This window comes from Polyodon spathula, chromosome 1, assembly GCF_017654505.1.
Source record: "Polyodon spathula isolate WHYD16114869_AA chromosome 1, ASM1765450v1, whole genome shotgun sequence".
NCBI classification, from domain to species: Eukaryota; Metazoa; Chordata; class Actinopteri; order Acipenseriformes; family Polyodontidae; genus Polyodon; species Polyodon spathula.
The window spans coordinates 7,527,315-7,550,752 of NC_054534.1; the positions used below are offsets into that span (position 1 = coordinate 7,527,315).

The 23,438-nt window shown below is 40.0% G+C and overlaps 1 protein-coding gene across 1 annotated transcript; it reads left to right on the plus strand.

Annotated features, from left to right (window-relative positions):
* The first annotated feature begins 672 nt into the window (after nucleotides 1–672).
* On the plus strand, nucleotides 673–10,303 carry LOC121319290 (pentatricopeptide repeat-containing protein 2, mitochondrial-like). The gene is given in 9 exon segments (XM_041256563.1): nucleotides 673–781; nucleotides 1,230–1,359; nucleotides 1,730–1,847; nucleotides 2,351–2,475; nucleotides 2,614–2,620; nucleotides 2,779–2,892; nucleotides 4,100–4,174; nucleotides 6,780–6,893; nucleotides 8,514–10,303. Coding segments are annotated over 9 exon segments (1,017 nt in total). The 3' UTR covers nucleotides 8,739–10,303.
* The last annotated feature ends 13,135 nt before the right edge of the window (nucleotides 10,304–23,438 follow it).

A 23,438-nucleotide genomic window follows, 5' to 3' on the forward strand; every position in this document is an offset into this window, starting at 1 on the left:
GACCTCGGAAGCTTTTGATTTAAAAACAGAACAACACACATTGCAGAACACTACACTGCGTTTGCATTCGTGCTGGCTTATTGGAAGTTGATTGGAGCTCTGGCGTACCTGATTACGCTAATAGGAAAGTCCAGAGTGGTTCAAACGGCAATGACTGTATGTGAGTCTTCTGTCCGCCCCTGAGCTAGGTGACATACTCAATTCCTGTGTGAATATGTTGATATTGCTGCAGAACGGTGGGCTACGTTCTAGAACTGTTGGAGCCATTCCATTTCCCATAACCAGGTTCAGAAAACTATAGTGTATAAATCGCTGCTGATCCAATTAAAAGGGTATCAGCAGAAACAAGCCCATTGTTGTAAATCTGTAATGGATTTCTGTTATCCTTTACTGTGTTATAAAAAGCAAGCATTCAAGGGATGTCCTGCAAGTGGTACCACTGAGTTTCACGCCTGACCCCAAGTGTGGCTTTGAAAGAAGAGATTTTTGAAGTAAAGCAGTAAGATACTGTCATCATTAGTAGAATATAGAAAGGAATGTTAGTAGTTCTGAAATAAAACATAGTTTGTGAGCTGCCATCATCCAGAATCATCTTGTTCAGCTTCTATAGTGTACTGTCTGTACCAACACTGTTAGGCATTAATATTGACAATATGGTATAATAACAGGAATATGTTTATATTTGCAGCAAAAAGGCATCTGCATTCAGAGGATGTGATTCGGCTACATGAATTCCAGCAAAGAAAAGTAGCTGTTGCTCATCAGATATATGGAGACAAAGGTAACAGCAATTACAGCATTGCCACCATGCAATTAAACAAAGACTCGTCATTCATGTGAACTCGGAGCTGCAAGCTGGGGGTTACTTTGGTGCAGATAGCTGCTGAGTGTAGTTAGACTGCAGATTGGCTATACTGTACTAACTGCCTTTAATGAGCCTGTACAGTAAAGTAGCAACAGTGCAGTTCAGATGCAGCTATAATGATGTGAACACTCACTCGCACATGTGATTCGTTGTTAATTAACACTCAAGCAAACTATAAAATGTTACAACTTGTTAAAAATCAGGGACAGTGGTTCACTTACTATTAAATGCTGTTTTTTTATTTTAGACTGTAGATTTTTTTCATGATGTATTTGCAATGAATGCAATAAAATGCCAATTGCATTATCTGATTATTTTTTGTTAACTTACCAACCCTGTTCTCTGCTATCACTGTCTTCCCCAGATCACTATTTTCAGACCCTGGATAAAAGGCTGCAGAGGAATGAGCTTGTCCTTAAAGATGAATTAAAACTGGTCTTGCATTTATGCCAGACCCCAGAAGATGTAGAAGTAGCCAAGAATGCCATTTACAGGTAAAAGCTTGAGGACAAGGGTGAGGTAGTGATTCAGTTGGGCAGAGTGAGTGACCTCGACACCAGCATGTGGGACGGGTTTGATTTACCTGTGCAAACAGGAAGCACTCAGGCAGCCTTCGCAGTTGGGGTAAAATAATTAAAATACATTTTTAAAATCATTTTGTAAGATTGGTAAAAAAAAACAGAAATACTAAATACATACAAATGATGGGCTTTAGTAATGTAGAATAGATCATGAATTATTGTTATTGGTAATGATTAGTAGTACAGCGGTTGCTAATGTTGAATGATTTCTATAGTTAGAGTGTAAGGGTACAATGGGGTTTGATTAATCGTGTGTTTCGTTTTGTTTCTTTGCTGCTGTTAGGTACCATGAGGAAAATGTAAATGTGGCGTTTGGAGAGTTTAAGTTCGGACCCCTCTTTATGAGGTTGTGTTATGAGTTAGGACTGGAAGAGACTGCAGCAGAGCTGGTGAAAGACAAGGTGACTTCATTTAATAAAGAGAGCTTCTGTGACAAAGGAATACAAAATATAGCTTTTATGAATAGTTAATTTATTGATGACAGGTATATAGTTCACATGTTCTCACCGTGTGGTTTTCATTCCATATTGTGCTGCACTGTTTTGACTTTGCTTTGACAGTGCTGTGAGCTTAAGATGTGTAATTATTGTTGTGGACTCTAGAGGGCAGAGCAGTGCTTGCAGTAGGTAACCAGCTAGCAGCCCTTACATAGGATACTACGGGAGCTAGTCTAGCTGGTTCAGTATATGTTTGCATAGAAAAATAAATCATGAAGTGATGTATCTGCATACATCTTCAGTTAGTGTCCATAACACTGCTGCATTCTAATGTTTCAAAGGCAAACCTTGTTCATGAACATGTATATGCTGTTTGTAGGACAGACTGGGGCATCTTAGTGCATGTCTGTTACTCACTGCTTTGTTTATTTCTGAAGTCTATTGTAAAAATGCATTTTGTGTTTCAGGCTCTGAAAGGATTCTTTTCAGATTAAACTTCCTTCAACATTGTCATGGACATGTTGTTCATAAAAGGATATTATGACAGTAAGCAATCAATAAGACTATTGAATAGCAGTTTTACCCATTCCAGGTTTCACTAGGAGCTTGATTAACCAAAGTGTATAGGCAACAAACTAGATTGTGTCTTCTTCGACTCCAAAACCAGGAATGGATCAAACTGCTATGCAGTGGGAGTCTTAGTTCCATCCCTGTTGCCTGTGTAGTCTAGTTTGGAGGTATTACATTAAACCAAGGCACCATTCCACATCAGGGTTTAGTGGTTATCAATTGACTGAATGGAGGTGCAGTTGCTTCAATTTAGTAATTAAGAGTAAATGCATTGCTGACACACTGTAGCTGCAGAGGGTTCATGCGCTCTGCTTCTTTCTAACAGAACACTGCAGAGTCCTACAGAATCTGCACTCTAATACTGGAGGAGACCCAGAGTAAAGGAAAGCACGTTCCTCGACATGCCTTCTTCTTTGCAATTGCTCTTGCACTTAAACAGGTATGGCAGACAGCATCTCACCTTTTTAAACTGTTATGGATCCATTCCTGTTTTTCAACAAATGACTTCAGTTGGAACCGCTGTCAATTAAATTGGCTTCAAATGAAAGAAGTTGAGCAATCACAATAGTTGTTATGTTTCTAAAATATAAATTCCTTTGATGGAATTGGAATTGCAATTGGAATTGGAATTGAAAAACAGGAATTGACCCCAACCCTGATTATGGATAACAGGGACTAGTTTGTATGTTTTTCCCTTTTCATGTCCTATCATTGTGACCTTGAAGAGTCAATAAACACCTTGGTCATTTCCCAGGTCCTTTCCCTGAGGGTCAAAGTGTTTTACTGGCTGTGAAGCATGTCACTCAATAGGGTGGCAGTTGGTTAGATAATGACAGGAAATACGTTTTGAAGGGGTGGGGAAATATCATTGTCATGGTGAAATGTGCAAGGAAATTCAGGACTACCTGAAAGTAACTCTTTCTTTAACCTTGTATTACCAGATTTACAAAGTGAAGTAGAATCAAAGTTTGCTGTAATGCATTTGTTTGAAAGCTGCCTGTTGGAGGCATGTATAGGGATGGAAGTCCATAGCCTGGGAATCATGTCTTTATAGTTTCAGTAGTGAGCTCTGAGCCTAAGGTCTTTGTTTCAGTAAAGTGAGTTCACTGAATATGCTATACAGCAGAGTACCACCTCTTTAATATATGAGCAAGGATGGGTTTTGTTGCACTGATTCCACTATTTCCATGAAATTTACCCATTTCTGAAAGATCACTCTGTCTTGTACAAGGGACATTTCATGTGTCTTGTTATTTTTATATTTATTTATGTTTGGGTTTTTTTCACTGATGGTGAAAATAGAATGTCTTTAAAAGGGGGGGAAGGGGGGGACAAAAAAAACCTGAAGTAGTCTATAAATTTAGAATTTACTGTTTTTCAAGTTAAATATTTAGGAACATTTGTTGTAATAATAACCCATTTTGAATGTCACAATGCTGTTTTTTTTCTACTTTTAATAATTATGTTTAATTGTGAAATCTCTTGAAATGCTTATTTTGAGACCGTGAAATAGACCACTTTTTATTCTGAAAAAAATGCAGCCCTGCTATGTATGAGAATGTTCCCACTGATTCCAGTGAAAGTCTAGTATACATGTATAATGTCATGCTGCAATCTGGTCATTAAGGAGCTTGTTTTCTTTATAGGAGGACATTGAGAGAGCCCGCTCACTCTATTTGCAGATTATGAACACCGAAAGCAAAATTTGCCTAAATCTTAAAGTAAGTCCACTTTATATTCTTAACCATTAGCACATTAGAACATTAGAGAGGTTGGGAATGAGCAGAGGCGATTGGACCCACGTGGCTCGTTCCACTAGTGTCTTGTCCCTTCCCAGCACACCAGTTTCCCCAACTGAAGGTTTTTAACATAGTGGGTTTGGTGTGCTCTGTGACAGGCTAACAGAACTGAAGCGTCTCGTCCCCCGGAGAAAGCCGCAGCTCCTCTCACAGTAAAAAATTGAATTTATTAGGAAAGGTAACCACGTAATAGGCCTAATAATTATTTATTATAAAACGTCCGCTCAATAAGATCTCTATGTTATTAAGTGTCAGCGCAGCATTTCTTCAGTTCAGATACTGTATCAAAAGGGAGAGACAGAAACGGAAGTTAGGCTGAGAAGTTGTTTATAGTTTAAATAACACCGGTACGGTATTTACTGTAGAAATATTGCATTAATCACTAGTATAGGGAATTGGGGGATGTAATGTGGGAGCGTTATATCCGAGGTGTGTTTTAACCTAGAGCCTTATAGTGAGAGAGCACTCACTATAAGGTCAACAGTGCTGTTGTGCTGTGGACATGTTGCTGCGCTCATGCTGTTGCGCTGTGGACGTGTTGCTGCACTCATGCTGTTTTGCTGTGGACATGTTGCTGCGCTCATGCGGTTGTGCAGTGGACATGTTGCTGCGCTCATGCTGTTGTGCTGTGGACATGTTGCTGCGCTCATGCTGTTATTGGAATGGCTTCAGATTCCATTTGTAGGATATTTAACTGCAATGGTGATCCAGTTTGAAACCAACAGGGCACTGCGGATTGGCCTTCGTATTTCCAAACACGTTTTACATGTATGTAATCTGGGCCGGCGTATTTGAAATATCACTTCATAATACAGGCTCTGCACATGGAACATATTATCAGTGTTGTTGGGCTGTAGTTTATATATATATATATTTTTTTTAAATACTTAAATAATGCCTTTCAGCAGCAGTTTTTTTTTTTTTTTTTTTTTTACATCATTTATTTAAATTCAGACTAAGTTAGCCTTTTAGATTATTTTCCGCTTACAATTCTGTTTATTTACAAGTCCAGAAAAGGTATTTGTCTTTAAATAAAAAGGAACCAAGTCCGGCTTTAAAGAGTGTGTACTTCCTTAAATTCCTGTAGCGCTGAAAACGGCTGACTTTAAAACAATTGTTATTTTTCAAGAGATTTTCTTCAAACCGTACATTAGTTTTGTGGCTCAAGTATCACAGCAAAAGAAATGTTCAGTACTTCCTGCTGTGCAGCCAACTTTAGTTGAAGCTTGTGATTTCCTGAATACAAACATGCACAAACGACCCTGTCTGTTGGGGTATAGGGCTGTGTGGCAAAGTGGTGAGTGGTTACAGGTGCGTGCAGTGCAGAACGGATACAAAAACAGGTAATGATTTCCAGTTATAAGGGTGTTTATTGAATTAATTAGCAAGGTCCAGAGCCTTATGGCGAACACCTGTAAATAGTAAATGATGGAAGTGAATACAGCAGCGTGTCTCACTTCGTTTGTAAAATCCCACTGGTTTGACCCGCAACCAAAAAGTCCAGTTTAACACACCAACACTAAACACAAACACAGTTCTTAGTGATAGTGAATAGGTGCTAGTGGTGTATTACAGCTCTCCATGAAATGCAGGGGTGAAAGTGATGTCCGGGTTTATGCTGGCTTTCGCTACAGCTCCGAATCGTGCTACTGGTAGTCTATGAACAAACAGAGAATAGTTAACAAACACTAACAAACACAAGACAAAAACTCACAGATCACAATATGACAACACTGTCTCCTTGTAGGTTAAAACACTAACTATTTACCAAGGAACAGATTACTTACACTACGCCACCTATTATACTCTTGCTCATGACCCCTAGGTTAACGAGCACATCCGCTCCTCCTTGGATGCCGCGCCCTCTCCTGTCCGAGTCACTGAGCTCGGGTGCCGTAGCTCAGCCCCCTTCCTGAATGACCGACTTACCCTAAGGAACAAATTGTCATGCCGTTTGATTAAGGTTATGCTGTTCCTTTTACTTAGTGCCCTCACAGGTCGGGAGGGAGATCTAACACCGAGAATCATTCGATCTCTGTCACAGGCTGTCTTTGTCTTTATCAGGGGACCGCAAAACATCAGCTGTGCAGCACTGACCTCAAAAGTTTGAGTGAGAAAATGGTTTTAATCCCTTAAGAGGCAGATTAAGCTGAACGTAGTGGATCTAATTAACATTAAGACATGCAATGCAAATACAGTAAAGTGAGGATCACAGAGTACAAGGGTTGTAAGTTTAAGCGGAGACAGTATTAAAATCTACCACTGATTAAATAATTAAAATAGACATTTTAACAAATTCTCTGTTGTCAAAAGGACATATTTTGTTTTTAGTTGATAGCATTCATCAGCAGTTTATGCCCACAGAATGCTTGCTGAATTTTATCCTACACAAGTAAGCATTCAAATTGATGAACTGGAATGGTGGTTAGTCAGGTGCTTTTATTGGGTGAAAAGCCTATGATGATTTCTCAGTGCTGTATATAATGCTTGGCTCTTCAGAGGGATCCATTACTCTACCTTTGAACAGGTTTTACTACTGGGCTTGTCAGGGGCTCTGAAGGACCTTCTGTCCTTTCTGGAGTCATCGATAGTGGCAGACACTCCTGCATTCGTCAAGAAGCCAGCCTTTTCTCAAGAGGTGGTGAGTAAACGCTTCCTACAAATACAGCTGTGTGTCTGTACTACACTGTACCAGCCATTGGATATTTTCATATGAATATGTGATTATGATAAAACATACATGCACAGATGTCAATATTGATCCCTTCACCACAGCTTGATTTGTCTCCTTGCTGAGTTAAGGTCTTTTCATCCCTCGCTCCCTCGTCAGCATGACAACAAACATCAACAGGTAGCCACTACAGCAACACAAAATGAGACCCGACATGTTAAAAAATACCTCCATCTGAATTAAATGTATACATGTATAAATAGAATGTATATAATCTTTATGTTTATGTATATCTTACATGATTTTTTTTTTTTAGGACAGACAGTGAATACATAAATGTCCAGTCGTCAAAATGCTTACTACTTGTTTGTGGAGAATGGCATCAGTATAGAGCCCTGTGTTTCAAACACAAACTCTATCTTTAAACTGAATAGTTTTATAAAGTTGAGTTTTTTATGATTAAGAACTTCAACTGTAGCCTACATATTAAAAATCTGCAACACATTAATGGTTCTGTTGTAGTTAAAGTGCTTTAGCGAACCACAAGTAAAGTACTGTACTGCTGCTTGTTTTACTAATTTTGCAAGTCTTGTAACTCAGATGTAGTTAAAAACTGATGCAAGAGATTACGGGACCAGTTTTCTCAAAAAAAAAAAAAAAAAAAAAAAAAGAGCAAAAAAGAGTTACTAGGCAGTAAGAAATATAAAACCATGGAAAGGTAGAAAAACGTAAACAGTTATTTATTTGTTATTTGTTATTTATTATTAATATTAATAATATGACAATATCTTTTTTCTAATTTGCACTGCATTCTTTTGTTTATTTGTTTTAACTATGTTATTTAGGTTTTTATTTTAAGGGACAGTGCTCCATCATACACATGAACGAGTAGTAATTAATAAGTATGTTATTTAATAATAATACATCTTGACTTCTTGTGCATGACAGGCTTGCTGTTTCTTGCGTTCTAATTATTTGAACGCCTTTGGTGTGAAAGCAGCTTGACGTTGTCAAAATACACTGGACGCTGACGCTTTGACGAGACCCGCTCAGTGTGAAAAGACCTTTATAGGGGTCTGCATTTGAATCTGTTCTGAAAAAGCAGTGATTGTGACATAAAGGCTGTCAGCTCTTGGTTTGTTTGAACTATCCAGAAAGAATTCGGTTTTCTCAAAACAATGCAAAAGTTAGTGTTGAATCTATTCCTCTAAAACATATTTCATGTTAACCAAACGATGTTTTACCCTTTTCTGTAATGATTTTCTTGTGTTTTCATTGAACTGCTGATTCCCTCTCCCTAGTTACAGCAACCTGAACAAATCTCACGTTATAAATAAAGTGCTGGTTCAGTTCTTGCTACAGTAGAAAGGGAGCGTGCTGATGTACAATGTCTGTAGTATTAATAAGTTGCCCACTCTGAATTTTCAAAATAGATTCTAGAGCACCAAATGCAAATTCCATTATCCCGTTCCAAAAAAGTGTTCTAAGAACAAAGAGAAGGCAAATGTTCTAAGAACAAAGACACAGCTTTAAAGTTAAAGACAGTAGCAAAAACAGTGGCAATCCTTTGTTTTTTTTTTCCCCCTGAAGCTTGAGATGGTCCGAGAGAAGATGGAGGACAGCAGTCACCTGCACAGTCGATTAGAGGACATCTCTGCTAAGCTGCGTCTGTCCGGTCAGGTCACTGATGTGACTCTGGATATAATGCTGTGTCATACTCCTAATGCGAAGAAGAAACATGCGGCTTTGCTGGATCAGAGGAGAATCAGCCGAAGGACATTCAGACCCCTGCAGTCAGCACTTCTGATTGAGTAGCTGCATGAAGCCCCCACCTTGAGACCCTGCGCTGACCACGCGTTTCAATCCATTTCACAAGTGAGAGCAGACTCGCCAAACTGCTTTAAGTAGAAACTCAGGAATAAACTTTGTAGGAATGTGTTTCAAGAGCCCTCAATGTTCTTGGGTTGTTTATTTTGTTGTTTTTGTTTGTTTGCTTTCATCCCGGAGCGAAGCAGTAATAATGCCGCGTTCAGGTAGGATTACGGAAGTGACGTGTCTTAAGGGTTAGTCTGGGAATGCAGAGGAATCCCTCTGGAAATGGCTGATGAGGAGTCTTATAAAATAATAGTTAACACTACAAATGAAGGGATTATTGACCATCATATTCCTTCAACTTGAATCCATTTCAGAATGACTGGTCTTTTTGGAAAAATGATTATGTTGGTTGAATCGAAGACGTAAGCATGAAGTTAATGGGTCAAAATTAAAATTTCCTGTACCTGGATATATAATGGTCTCCTGTTGTCTCATAGGGGGGATAGACAAGGTTAACTATTGTTAATTTCTTTATTCACCACAAAACCCAAGCATGCATTTTCCCATCAACGCATCCCTTTACAATGTTGGTTATGGGTTTCACTTCATTATCACATAGGACACAATTACCTAATTTGGCAGCAGCCTGTATGTCGCTGTACGTTTTTTAAATGTGTGGGAGACATCCTCTGAAGTTTTGAGGCTACTGCCAAGGCCAACAAACAGAAAGAGGAGGAAATGAGAACTTCTTCTTTGTGTTCTTAGTTTCATCCTTGTTATTGGCTTTCCACGCCAGTGACAGAAACAGAGAAACAGAGATGATGCACGTGTGAAGAGAAACGGCAGCACCGAACACTCATCTGTTAATGCTACCTTTACCGATCGATGGAGAACTCAAAACAAAAAAGGGGAAGACAGTAGGGCTTTGTGGCTGGGAGTTGTGGTCATCCTATTTTAACAACAACTACATTAAAGATCACTTGGTAGCAAGTATTATATGGAGCTACACATGTACAAATATCACTCAAAAAACGGTGGCAATAAGTTGACTATCTTTAAAACAGAAAGTGTTAATGCAGCAGCCTGTTCTGCAGTGGAACACAAACAGCCAATCAGTACAGTCGGCTGCCGTACACATTGTAATAATCAAACCATAAGAAAGCTGTGTAAGGTTTTATATCAATTGTAATAGTGTTATACCCCGTTAAATGGCAGAGAAGTGAGGAGTCATTGAGGCTGTCTCCTCGCAGCAAAAGGCACCTGCATATCTGAAGAGTCAGGTTGACAGACTGGTTCTTTTCTGGGTCAAAGAGCCCTTGTGATCTTGGGTGGATGACCCCTTTTTACAAATTGTTGTTTCTACTTTAAAAGTGGATTTTGAGCACAGGTGTGAACTACAATCAACCCAACTGAAACTGGTGCTCACACACAGCTTCAGCTAAAGGGGTCGTCACGGGGCTGGGAGTTTTGAACCCTGCTACCTGTAGGTTTTGACCTGCGGTATTTGTTGTTCAAGATTGTACCTGCAGCTTCTGCATGTGATTGCATTCTGTACTGTCTTTTGAATTTGCTATGGTGCTGAATTAAACTGTTTTAATTGAAGGTTACCTGAGTACAGCATTTATGCTGCATTGTTCTGTTTGCTATAATGTGCTGCTTTACAAGTCACAGCATTTCAGTTACTGTACAGCAATGGGTTTACATGTAAACTTTCTACGTTTATGCATTTGGTGGTGATATTAAATGCAGTATTAAATTCTATATTAAATTAAATATTAAATTCTCAAATGCAGTTGATATCAGTTGAAAGACTGGTAAATGTCAAATGACTAGATTAGTTTTGTATGTATGCACTTTTTTAGGATGTACAATGGCTCTCAAAAGTATTCACCCCCCTTGAACTTTTCCACATTTTATTGTGTCACAAAACTGGCCTTATGGGAGTGTGGAAAAAAGAAAGCCATTGTTGAAAAAAACTCACATCAAAGATCGGCTAGAGTTTGCCAGAAGGCATGTGGGAGATTCTGAGACCAAGTGGAAGAAGGTTGTATGGTCTGATGAGACCAAAATAGAGCTTTTTGGCCTCAACGCTAAGCGTTATGTTTGGCGCAAGCCTAACACTGCATATGATCCTGAGAACACCAGCCCTACCGTGAAGCATGGTGGTGACAGCATCATGTTATGGGGATGCTTCTCTGCGTCAGGGCCTGGAAAGCTTGTGAAGATAGCGTGCAAAATGGATGCAGCAAAGTACAGAGAAATCCTGGAGGAAAACCTGCTGAAGTCTGCAAGAGACCTGGGACTTAAGAGATGATTCCTCTGCCAGCAGGACAATGACCCCAAACATACAGCCAAAGCCACACTGGAGTGGCTTAAAAACAAAAAGGTCAATGTCCTGGAGTGGCCCAGTCAAATCCCGGACCTCAATCCAATTGAGAATATGTGGAAAGAGTTGAAAATGGCTGTTCACCAAAGGTCCCCATCCAACTTGATGGAGCTCGAGCAATTTTGCAAAGAAGAATGGGCAAAAATTACAGTGTCCAGATGTGCAAAGCTGGTAGAGACTTATCCAAATAGACTCATGGCTGTAATTGCTGCCAAAGGTGCCTCTACCAAATATTGACTCAAGGGGGTGAATACTTATGCAATCAATTATTTTCTGTTTTATGTTTGTAATTAATTTAGAACAATTTGTAGATTTTATTTTTCAGACTTTTTTTGTGTTGATCAGTGGCAAAAACTCAAAATTAAATCAATTTTGATTCCATGTCTTAACACAATAAAATGTGGAAAAGTCCAAGGGGGGTGAATACTTTTGAGAGCTACTGTATACTTTTAAATTAGTTAGACTTTCCCATGAAAAGTAACACTTCCTTCAGAACCATTTTCATTAACCTCAGTGGGAGCAATACATATTTTTTACTTTAAGTTTTACCTTAATTAATTTTGGTATACATCACTAATTAAAAACTAAAAAATTGCACTAAGTAAACGTTTAAAGTACTATTTATTTTCACGTAGGTGGATTTCTGCAGCACTCTTACAAATGTAACTGAAGGTGTTTCAGTAAATGCATGCATGAGTCATTACAGATAGCAGAGACAAACAACTGAGTGGCGAAGTTAGATATGAAAGTCAGTTCAATAATCACACACCACTTCTCTAAAGGAGCTGTGTGGAGAAAGTAATGTTGAAGAAATTAAAAAGAGAATGTTTTAAGAGTGTGTCTGTCACAAGTACTAATGTCATATAACACCTTGTGTTAAGAGTGTCACAAGTATTAATGTCATAACGCCTTGTGCTAGAGTGTGTGTCTGTCATAAATATTACAGCAATAGGCTTATGAAGGGTTTTATTCATCCCTGTTTTCATCTTAATGTGAAATGCTCAATACCAGTGTCACCTGCAACCTACAACATACATGCCTTTCATATTAATGAATGATCTCCGTTCTTTCTGTTTAGCCATTCACCTGTGTCAAACCTAAGCAGTGAAGGTTGGTAAGTGATTCAGTCTGACTGGTCTTCATCTGGCTTTGTGTAGCGCTTGACCATTAGGGGTCGCTGTGAGATAAAAAAAATATTACAGAAACAAACAAGCCAGGAGGCTGGGGAGACAAGTCGATCAAACTAACTTCCCAGCAGCGTAGTCCTGCAGCTTTCCACTCTTCCCTTAAACTTCCCTGAAGTCCATCAACCTTAAGAATAGCGCAGAGTTGCAAGGAAGTTCAGCAAAGTTCACAAACTACAAAACAGGCAGATTGGGTGTGGTTTGGGAGTGGAAAAGAACAGCCAATTGTTGTGCACATTTTCTCTCCAAATTACATCCCCATCCCTATACTGAATAAACTGCTGTGTATTCAGTATGCAATCGTAAAAACATTACAGCACATTTCACCATTCAAAACATCTGCTTACGCATTCCTGGTTGAGAAATGCAGTTTACGGAACACCCTCTTTGTAGGGCAATAGCATAGACCGTAACCATGATTATGAATGGAAATGTGTTTCTGTTCGTGACTTTTTTAGATTGGTATCTCAAAATATACACTCACTCTGAATGGCAAGGAATATCTTTTCCACCCAGAGTGCGAGGCTCTTCAGCCTAATCAACAATGAGAAATTACATATGTATTCATCAACTTTTCCTACAAGGAACCTCTGCACCCCTCACAGATTTGGCAACCCTGTGCATCTAGAAACAGTGTTACCAAGTGTAACCATAAGGAGAATTCCAGTGATTGTAGCTGATAAAATAATGACACAAATCTTATCTCCTGTTTGCTACAGGGGATGTTGAATTTGTTGGTTTAATATCAATCATGTATTTTAATGTCAACACATGATCTTTTAAAGTAAGTTCTCAGTTCCCATCGCAGTATCTGAGCACTATCTACAGTATAAAACAACGCTGAGGTGTCACAACTATACCAAGATGTACACATGGCGCTCACATTTTAAAAAATGGATTCAAAGTAGTAAATAATGACTTTAAAATTAAAATTTGCAATAAAATTCCCATTTAAAGACCTTTGTCTTTGACTGTAAAACCTGACAGAACTACACTACAGCAAACAAACATAAAAACTTATTTTTTGACTTTGTTGCACAATTCCAGAAACAACAGTCTTGCCCATAACCCAGGCCCATTCTTTTTTCATCAAATGTCTTCTTTCTCGTCTCACTCAGAGCTCTGCTTAACACCTGTGACAGGGTCTCCTTCAAATTCTTTGGCTATTAAGACCAGCAAAATATTCATAGTAGTCGTGACATTAGCTGATATTTGCATTTCATAATCAGGCTCCCAACTATGGTCACATTCCACACTTTTCTCCTAATGGGTCAGTTTGAGAAAATATTCATCACTTCAGTCAGTGTTCATCAACAAAAGAAAGTATTTGTCATGTTGTAAGCTTGTGTAACTGTGTCTGTGATTCCTGACGGTGTGCAGCAGATATTTCTGTTTGCTTGGCAGGGTCTCCCGCAGGGCTTGATAAAGGGTTTCTGGGCCGGGCCTCAGGGACACCAGGAGAGCTTTTCACTTCCACTTCCTCTTTCTTTGTCCAGAAAATCAAGGGAATTTTGTTCTGTTTTCAAGAAGAAAAAAAAAGGGTTCGCAAAAAGGATACAATCACCTTTGTCATATTGTGCATTTTAGGAAGGAGGAAATATTGAGGGTGGCTGATAGTGGCTCTCCAGGGAAGAGGAGAGTCACTCCCTCCCGCTGTCAGGCAGCCATTTCTCAGGCTCCTCGTTCCATCGCTCGCTTGCTTTTACATAGTTTTGTAGATAATATAACAGACAATAAACATGCTTGACTATAATAAAATAAACCCCTCAGGTTACAAAGTTGCCATATGTAAATAATACGCCTTCTCGCAGATTAACCCTTTATTTGCCAAGTACAAACAATGGCATATTTAGATTTTTTTAGAATGATGAACTGCAATGTGTAACACAACAGAAAAGATATGAAATGCTTTTCCCTCGACTTTCTCTAGATGGCAGCATTGAGCAGCATGGCTCCCTCATCTCGAAAGTACAGTTTTAGAATGTGAAGGCTGAGAACACATCTCAGACTTCAAAGAGTTCTTCTACTTGACCTTCATTTGAAAAGTATTAAAGGAGTGATGACTAAGGCTTTGCAATTCTTTTTTTTAAACTCTTATTAGCAAATTATCCCTCTCTTGTGTTGAAAATCTTTTGGCTCGTTCTATTTATTCTGCTGCTTGCTGTTAGCTTCATGTGTGCTCTAGTTGCAGTCAGACCATGTGACTTACAGCAAAGGTACCAGGATTCAGCAGTTTTTTGAGTGTTGCATTTGAAATATTCACATATCCTAAATCAAGGGAATAATCAAGTTACCTATTTGAGGAATTGATTAGAGAAATCATTTTTATATTCAGCGTAACCAGCCACTGGACTGGTGCAAAAGCATTGATTCCTGTGAGGATGGTTGAGTTTGTATAATTGATTCCTGTGAGCCTGGTTGAGTTTATATAATTGATTCCCGTGAGCCTGGTTGAGTTGGTATAATTGATTCCTGTGAGCCCGGCTGAGTTGGATTAATTGATTCCTGTGAGCCTGGATGAGTTTGTATAATTGATTCCCCTGAGCCTGGTTGAGTTTGTATAATTGACACCCGTGAGCCTGGTTCAGTTTTATAATTGATTCCTGTGAGCCTGGTTGAGTTTGTATAATTGATTCCTGTGAGCCTGGTTGAGTTTGTACAATTCATTCCTTTGAGCCTGGTTGAGTTTGTATAATTAATTCCCGTGAGGATGGTTGAGTTTGTATAATTCATTCCTGTGAGGCTGGTTGAGTTTGTATAATTGATTCCCGTGAGGCTGGTTGAGTTTGTATAATTGATTCCTGTGAGCCTGGTTGAGTTTGTATAATTGATTCCCGTGAGCCTGGTTGAGTTTGTATAATTGATTCCCGTGAGCCTGGTTGAGTTTGTATAATTGATTCCTGTGAGCCTGGTTGAGTTTGTATAATTGATTCCCGTGAGCCTGGTTGCGTTTGTATAATTGATTCCCGTGAGCCTAGTTGAGTTTGTATAATTGATTCCCGTGAGGCTGGTTGAGTTTGTATAATTGATTCCTGTGAGCCTGGTTGAGTTTGTATAATTGATTCCCGTGAGGCTGGTTGAGTTTGTATAATTGATTCCCGTGAGGCTGGTTGAGTTTGTATAATTGATTCCCGTGAGCCTGGTTGAGTTTGTATAATTGATTCCCGTGAGCCTGGTTGAGTTTGTATAATTGATTCCCGTGAGCCTGGTTGAGTTTGTATAATTGATTCCCGTGAGGCTGGTTGAGTTTGTATAATTGATTCCCGTGAGCCTGGTTGAGTTTGTATAATTGATTCCCGTGAGCCTGGTTGAGTTTGTATAATTGATTCCCGTGAGCCTGGTTGAGTTTGTATAATTGATTCCCGTGAGCCTGGTTGAGTTTGTATAATTGATTCCCGTGAGCCTGGTTGAGTTTGTATAATTGATTCCCGTGAGCCTGGTTGAGTTTGTATAATTGATTCCCTTGAGCCTGGTTGAGTTTGTATAATTGATTCCCGTGAGCCTGGTTGAGTTTGTATAATTGATTCCCGTGAGCCTGGTTGAGTTTGTATAATTGATTCCTGTGAGCCTGGTTGAGTTTGTATAATTGATTCCCGTGAGGCTGGTTGAGTTTGTATAATTGATTCCTGTGAGCCTGGTTGAGTTTGTATAATTGATTCCCGTGAGGCTGGTTGAGTTTGTATAATTGGTTCCTGTGAGGCTGGTTGAGTTTGTATAATTGATTCCCGTGAGCCTGGTTGAGTTTGTATAATTGATTCCCGTGAGCCTGGTTGAGTTTGTATAATTGATTCCCGTGAGCCTGGTTGAGTTTGTATAATTGATTCCCGTGAGGCTGGTTGAGTTTGTATAATTGATTCCCGTGAGCCTGGTTGAGTTTGTATAATTGATTCCCGTGAGCCTGGTTGAGTTTGTATAATTGATTCCCGTGAGCCTGGTTGAGTTTGTATAATTGATTCCCGTGAGCCTGGTTGAGTTTGTATAATTGATTCCCGTGAGCCTGGTTGAGTTTGTATAATTGATTCCCGTGAGCCTGGTTGAGTTTGTATAATTGATTCCCGTGAGGCTGGTTGAGTTTGTATAATTGATTCCCGTGAGCCTGGTTGAGTTTGTATAATTGATTCCCGTGAGCCTGGTTGAGTTTGTATAATTGATTCCCGTGAGCCTGGTTGAGTTTGTATAATTGATTCCCGTGAGCCTGGTTGAGTTTGTATAATTGATTCCCGTGAGCCTGGTTGAGTTTGTATAATTGATTCCCGTGAGCCTGGTTGAGTTTGTATAATTGATTCCTGTGAGCCTGGTTGAGTTTGTATAATTGATTCCCGTGAGGCTGGTTGAGTTTGTATAATTGATTCCTGTGAGCCTGGTTGAGTTTGTATAATTCATTCCCGTGAGGCTGGTTGAGTTTGTATAATTGGTTCCTGTGAGCCTGGTTGAGTTGGTATAATTGATTCCCGTGAGCCTGGTTGAGTTTGTATAATTGATTCCTGTGAGTCTGGTTGAGTTTATATAATTGATTCCCGTGAGTCTGGTTGAGTTTGATTAATTGATTCCCGTGAGCCTGGTTGAGTTTGTATAATTGATTCCCGTGAGCCTGGTTGAGTTTGTATAATTGATTCCCGTGAGCCTGGTTGAGTTTGTATAATTGATTCCCGTGAGCCTGGTTGAGTTTGTATAATTGATTCCCGTGAGCCTGGTTGAGTTTGTATAATTGATTCCCGTGAGCCTGGTTGAGTTTGTATAATTGATTCCCGTGAGCCTGGTTGAGTTTGTATAATTGATTCCCGTGAGCCTGGTTGAGTTTGTATAATTGATTCCCGTGAGCCTGGTTGAGTTTGTATAATTGATTCCCGTGAGCCTGGTTGAGTTTGTATAATTGATTCCTGTGAGCCTGGTTGAGTTTGTATAATTGATTCCCGTGATTCCCGTGAGGCTGGTTGAGTTTGTATAATTGATTCCTGTGAGCCTGGTTGAGTTTGTATAATTGATTCCCGTGAGCCTGGTTGAGTTTGTATAATTGATTCCCGTGAGCCTGGTTGAGTTTGTATAATTGATTCCCGTGAGGCTGGTTGAGTTTGTATAATTGATTCCCGTGAGCCTGGTTGAGTTTGTATAATTGATTCCCGTGAGCCTGGTTGAGTTTGTATAATTGATTCCCTGGTGAGCCTGGTTGAGTTTGTATAATTGATTCCCGTGAGCCTGGTTGAGTTTGTATAATTGATTCCCGTGAGCCTGGTTGAGTTTGTATAATTGATTCCCGTGAGGCTGGTTGAGTTTGTATAATTGATTCCCCTGAGCCTGGATGAGTTTGTATAATTGATTCCTTTGAGCCTGGCTGAGTTTCTATAATTGATTCCCGTCAAGCTGGTTGAGTTTGTATAATTGATTCCCGTGAGCCTGGTTGAGTTTGTATAATTGATTCCCCTGAGCCTGGTTGAGTTGTATAATTGATTCCCGTGAGCCTGGTTGAGTTTGTATAATTGATTCCCGTGAGGCTGGTTGAGTTTGTATAATTGATTCCCGTGAGCCTGGTTGAGTTTGTATAATTGATTCCCGTGAGCCTGGTTGAGTTTGTATAATTGATTCCCGTGAGCCTGGTTGAGTTTGTATAATTGATTCCCGTGAGCCTGGTTGAGTTTGTATAATTGATTCCCGTGAGCCTGGTTGAGTTTGATTAATTGATTCCCGTGAGCCTGGTTGAGTTTGTATAATTGATTCCCGTGAGGCTGGTTGAGTTTGTATAATTGATTCCTGTGAGCCTGGTTGAGTTTGTATAATTGATTCCCGTGAGGCTGGTTGAGTTTGTATAACTGATTCCTGTGAGCCTGGCTGAGTTTGTATAATTGATTCCCTGGTTGAGTTTGTATAATTGATTCCCGTGAGCCTGGTTGAGTTTGTATAATTGATTCCCGTGAGGCTGGTTGAGTTTGTATAATTGATTCCCGTGAGCCTGGTTGAGTTTGTATAATTGATTCCCTGGTTGAGTTTGAGATTCCCCTGGTTGAGTTTGTATAATTGATTCCTGAGAGGCTGGTTGAGTATGTATAATTCATTCCCATGAGCCTGGTTGAGTTTGTATAATTGATTCCCGTGAGCCTGGTTGAGTTTGTATAATTGATTCCCGTGAGCCTGGTTGAGTTTGTATAATTGATTCCCGTGAGCCTGGTTGAGTTTGTATAATTGATTCCCGTGAGCCTGGTTGAGTTTGTATAATTGATTCCTGTGAGCCTGGTTGAGTTTGTATAATTGATTCCCGTGAGCCTGGTTGAGTTTGTATAATTGATTCCCGTGAGCCTGGTTGAGTTTGTATAATTGATTCCCGTGAGCCTGGTTGAGTTTGTATAATTGATTCCCGTGAGCCTGGTTGAGTTTGTATAATTGATTCCCGTGAGCCTGGTTGAGTTTGTATAATTGATTCCCGTGAGCCTGGTTGAGTTTGTATAATTGATTCCCGTGAGCCTGGTTGAGTTTGTATAATTGATTCCCGTGAGGCTGGTTGAGTTTGTATAATTGATTCCCGTGAGCCTGGTTGAGTTTGTATAATTGATTCCCGTGAGCCTGGTTGAGTTTGTATAATTGATTCCCGTGAGCCTGGTTGAGTTTGTATAATTGATTCCCGTGAGGCTGGTTGAGTTTGTATAATTGATTCCCGTGAGCCTGGTTGAGTTTGTATAATTGATTCCCGTGAGCCTGGTTGAGTTTGTATAATTGATTCCCGTGAGCCTGGTTGAGTTTGTATAATTGATTCCCGTGAGCCTGGTTGAGTTTGTATAATTGATTCCCGTGAGCCTGGTTGAGTTTGTATAATTGATTCCCGTGAGCCTGGTTGAGTTTGTATAATTGATTCCCGTGAGGCTGGTTGAGTTTGTATAATTGATTCCCGTGAGCCTGGTTGAGTTTGTATAATTGATTCCCGTGAGGCTGGTTGAGTTTGTATAATTGATTCCCGTGAGCCTGGTTGAGTTTGTATAATTGATTCCCGTGAGGCTGGTTGAGTTTGTATAATTGATTCCCGTGAGATTCTCGTGAGCCTGGTTGAGTTTGTATCGATGGATTCCCCTGAGCCTGGTTGAGATGTATAATTGATTCCCGTGAGCCTGGATGAGTTTCTATAATTGATTCCCGTGAGCCTGGTTGAGTTTGTATAATTGATACCCGTGAGCCTGGTTGAGTTTGTATAATTGATTCCCGTCAGTCTGGTTGAGTTTGTATAATTGATTCCCGTGAGCCTGGTTGAGTTTGTATAATTGATTCCCGTGAGCCTGGTTGAGTTTGTATAATTGATTCCCGTGAGCCTGGTTGAGTTTGTATAATTGATTCCCGTGAGCCTGGTTGAGTTTGTATAATTGATTCCCGTGAGCCTGGTTGAGTTTGTATAATTGATTCCCGTGAGCCTGGTTGAGTTTGTATAATTGATTCCCGTGAGCCTGGTTGAGTTTGTATAATTGATTCCCGTGAGGCTGGTTGAGTTTGTATAATTGATTCCCGTGAGCCTGGTTGAGTTTGTATAATTGATTCCCGTGAGCCTGGTTGAGTTTGTATAATTGATTCCCGTGAGGCTGGTTGAGTTTGTATAATTGATTCCCGTGAGCCTGGTTGAGTTTGTATAATTGATTCCCGTGAGCCTGGTTGAGTTTGTATAATTGATTCCCGTGAGCCTGGTTGAGTTTGTATAATTGATTCCCGTGAGCCTGGTTGAGTTTGTATAATTGATTCCCGTGAGCCTGGTTGAGTTTGTATAATTGATTCCCGTGAGCCTGGTTGAGTTTGTATAATTGATTCCCGTGAGCCTGGTTGAGTTTGTATAATTGATTCCCGTGAGCCTGGTTGAGTTTGTATAATTGATTCCTGTGAGCCTGGTTGAGTTTGTATAATTGATTCCCGTGAGCCTGGTTGAGTTTGTATAATTGATTCCCGTGAGCCTGGTTGAGTTTGTATAATTGATTCCCGTGAGCCTGGTTGAGTTTGTATAATTGATTCCCGTGAGCCTGGTTGAGTTTGTATAATTGATTCCCGTGAGCCTGGTTGAGTTTGTATAATTGATTCCCGTGAGCCTGGTTGAGTTTGTATAATTGATTCCCGTGAGCCTGGTTGAGTTTGTATAATTGATTCCCGTGAGCCTGGTTGAGTTTGTATAATTGATTCCCGTGAGCCTGGTTGAGTTTGTATAATTGATTCCCGTGAGCCTGGTTGAGTTTGTATAATTGATTCCCGTGAGCCTGGTTGAGTTTGTATAATTGATTCCCGTGAGCCTGGTTGAGTTTGTATAATTGATTCCCGTGAGCCTGGTTGAGTTTGTATAATTGATTCCCGTGAGCCTGGTTGAGTTTGTATAATTGATTCCCGTGAGCCTGGTTGAGTTTGTATAATTGATTCCCGTGAGCCTGGTTGAGTTTGTATAATTGATTCCCGTGAGCCTGGTTGAGTTTGTATAATTGATTCCCGTGAGCCTGGTTGAGTTTGTATAATTGATTCCCGTGAGCCTGGTTGAGTTTGTATAATTGATTCCCGTGAGCCTGGTTGAGTTTGTATAATTGATTCCCGTGAGCCTGGTTGAGTTTGTATAATTGATTCCCGTGAGCCTGGTTGAGTTTGTATAATTGATTCCCGTGAGCCTGGTTGAGTTTGTATAATTGATTCCCGTGAGCCTGGTTGAGTTTGTATAATTGATTCCCGTGAGGCTGGTTGAGTTTGTATAATTGATTCCCGTGAGCCTGGTTGAGTTTGTATAATTGATTCCCGTGAGCCTGGTTGAGTTTGTATAATTGATTCCCGTGAGCCTGGTTGAGTTTGTATAATTGATTCCCGTGAGCCTGGTTGTGTTTATATAATTGATTCCATTGAGCCTGGCTGAGTTTCTATAATTGATTCCCGTCAAGCTGGTTGAGTTTGTATAATTGATTCCCATGAGCCTGGTTGAGTTTGTATAATTGATTCCCGTGAGGCTGGTTGAGTTTGTATAATTGATTCCCGTGAGCCTGGTTGAGTTTGTATAATTGATTCCCGTGAGCCTGGTTGAGTTTGTATAATTGATTCCCGTGAGCCTGGTTGAGTTTGTATAATTGATTCCCGTGAGGCTGGTTGAGTTTGTATAATTGATTCCCGTGAGCCTGGTTGAGTTTGTATAATTGATTCCCGTGAGCCTGGTTGAGTTTGTATAATTGATTCCCGTGAGCCTGGTTGAGTTTGTATAATTGATTCCCGTGAGCCTGGTTGAGTTTGTATAATTGATTCCCGTGAGCCTGGTTGAGTTTGTATAATTGATTCCCGTGAGCCTGGTTGAGTTTGTATAATTGATTCCCGTGAGCCTGGTTGAGTTTGTATAATTGATTCCCGTGAGCCTGGTTGAGTTTGTATAATTGATTCCCGTGAGCCTGGTTGAGTTTGTATAATTGATTCCCGTGAGCCTGGTTGAGTTTGTATAATTGATTCCCGTGAGCCTGGTTGAGTTTGTATAATTGATTCCCGTGAGCCTGGTTGAGTTTGTATAATTGATTCCCGTGAGCCTGGTTGAGTTTGTATAATTGATTCCCGTGAGCCTGGTTGAGTTTGTATAATTGATTCCCGTGAGCCTGGTTGAGTTTGTATAATTGATTCCCGTGAGCCTGGTTGAGTTTGTATAATTGATTCCCGTGAGCCTGGTTGAGTTTGTATAATTGATTCCCGTGAGCCTGGTTGAGTTTGTATAATTGATTCCCGTGAGCCTGGTTGAGTTTGTATAATTGATTCCCGTGAGCCTGGTTGAGTTTGTATAATTGATTCCCGTGAGCCTGGTTGAGTTTGTATAATTGATTCCCGTGAGCCTGGTTGAGTTTGTATAATTGATTCCCGTGAGCCTGGTTGAGTTTGTATAATTGATTCCCGTGAGCCTGGTTGAGTTTGTATAATTGATTCCCGTGAGCCTGGTTGAGTTTGTATAATTGATTCCCGTGAGCCTGGTTGAGTTTGTATAATTGATTCCCGTGAGCCTGGTTGAGTTTGTATAATTGATTCCCGTGAGCCTGGTTGAGTTTGTATAATTGATTCCCGTGAGCCTGGTTGAGTTTGTATAATTGATTCCCGTGAGCCTGGTTGAGTTTGTATAATTGATTCCTGTGAGCCTGGTTGAGTTTGTATAATTGATTCCCGTGAGCCTGGTTGAGTTTGTATAATTGATTCCCGTGAGCCTGGTTGAGTTTGTATAATTGATTCCCGTGAGCCTGGTTGAGTTTGTATAATTGATTCCCGTGAGCCTGGTTGAGTTTGTATAATTGATTCCCGTGAGCCTGGTTGAGTTTGTATAATTGATTCCCGTGAGCCTGGTTGAGTTTGTATAATTGATTCCCGTGAGCCTGGTTGAGTTTGTATAATTGATTCCCGTGAGCCTGGTTGAGTTTGTATAATTGATTCCCGTGAGGCTGGTTGAGTTTGTATAATTGATTCCTGTGAGCCTGGTTGAGTTTGTATAATTGATTCCTGTGAGCCTGGTTGAGTTTGTATAATTGATTCCCGTGAGCCTGGTTGAGTTTGTATAATTGATTCCTGTGAGCCTGGTTGAGTTTGTATAATTGATTCCTGTGAGGCTGGTTGAGTTTGTATAATTGATTCCCGTGAGGCTGGTTGAGTTTGTATAATTGATTCCCGTGAGCCTGGTTGAGTTTGTATAATTGATTCCCGTGAGCCTGGTTGAGTTTGTATAATTGATTCCCGTGAGGCTGGTTGAGTTTGTATAATTGGTTCCGGTGAGGCTGGTTGAGTTTGTATAATTGATTCCTGTGAGGCTGGTTGAGTTTGTATAATTGATTCCCGTGAGCCTGGTTGAGTTTGTATAATTGATTCCCGTGAGGCTGGTTGAGTTTGTATAATTGATTCCCGTGAGCCTGGTTGAGTTTGTATAATTGATTCCTGTGAGGCTGGTTGAGTTTGTATAATTGATTCCTGTGAGGCTGGTTGAGTTTGTATAATTGATTCCCGTGAGGCTGGTTGAGTTTGTATAATTGATTCCCGTGATTGAGTTTGTTAATTGATTCCCGTGAGGCTGGTTGAGTTTGTATAATTGATTCCCGTGAGGCTGGTTGAGTTTGTATAATTGATTCCCATGAGGCTGGTTGAGTTTGTATAATTGATTCCCGTGAGGCTGGTTGAGTTTGTATA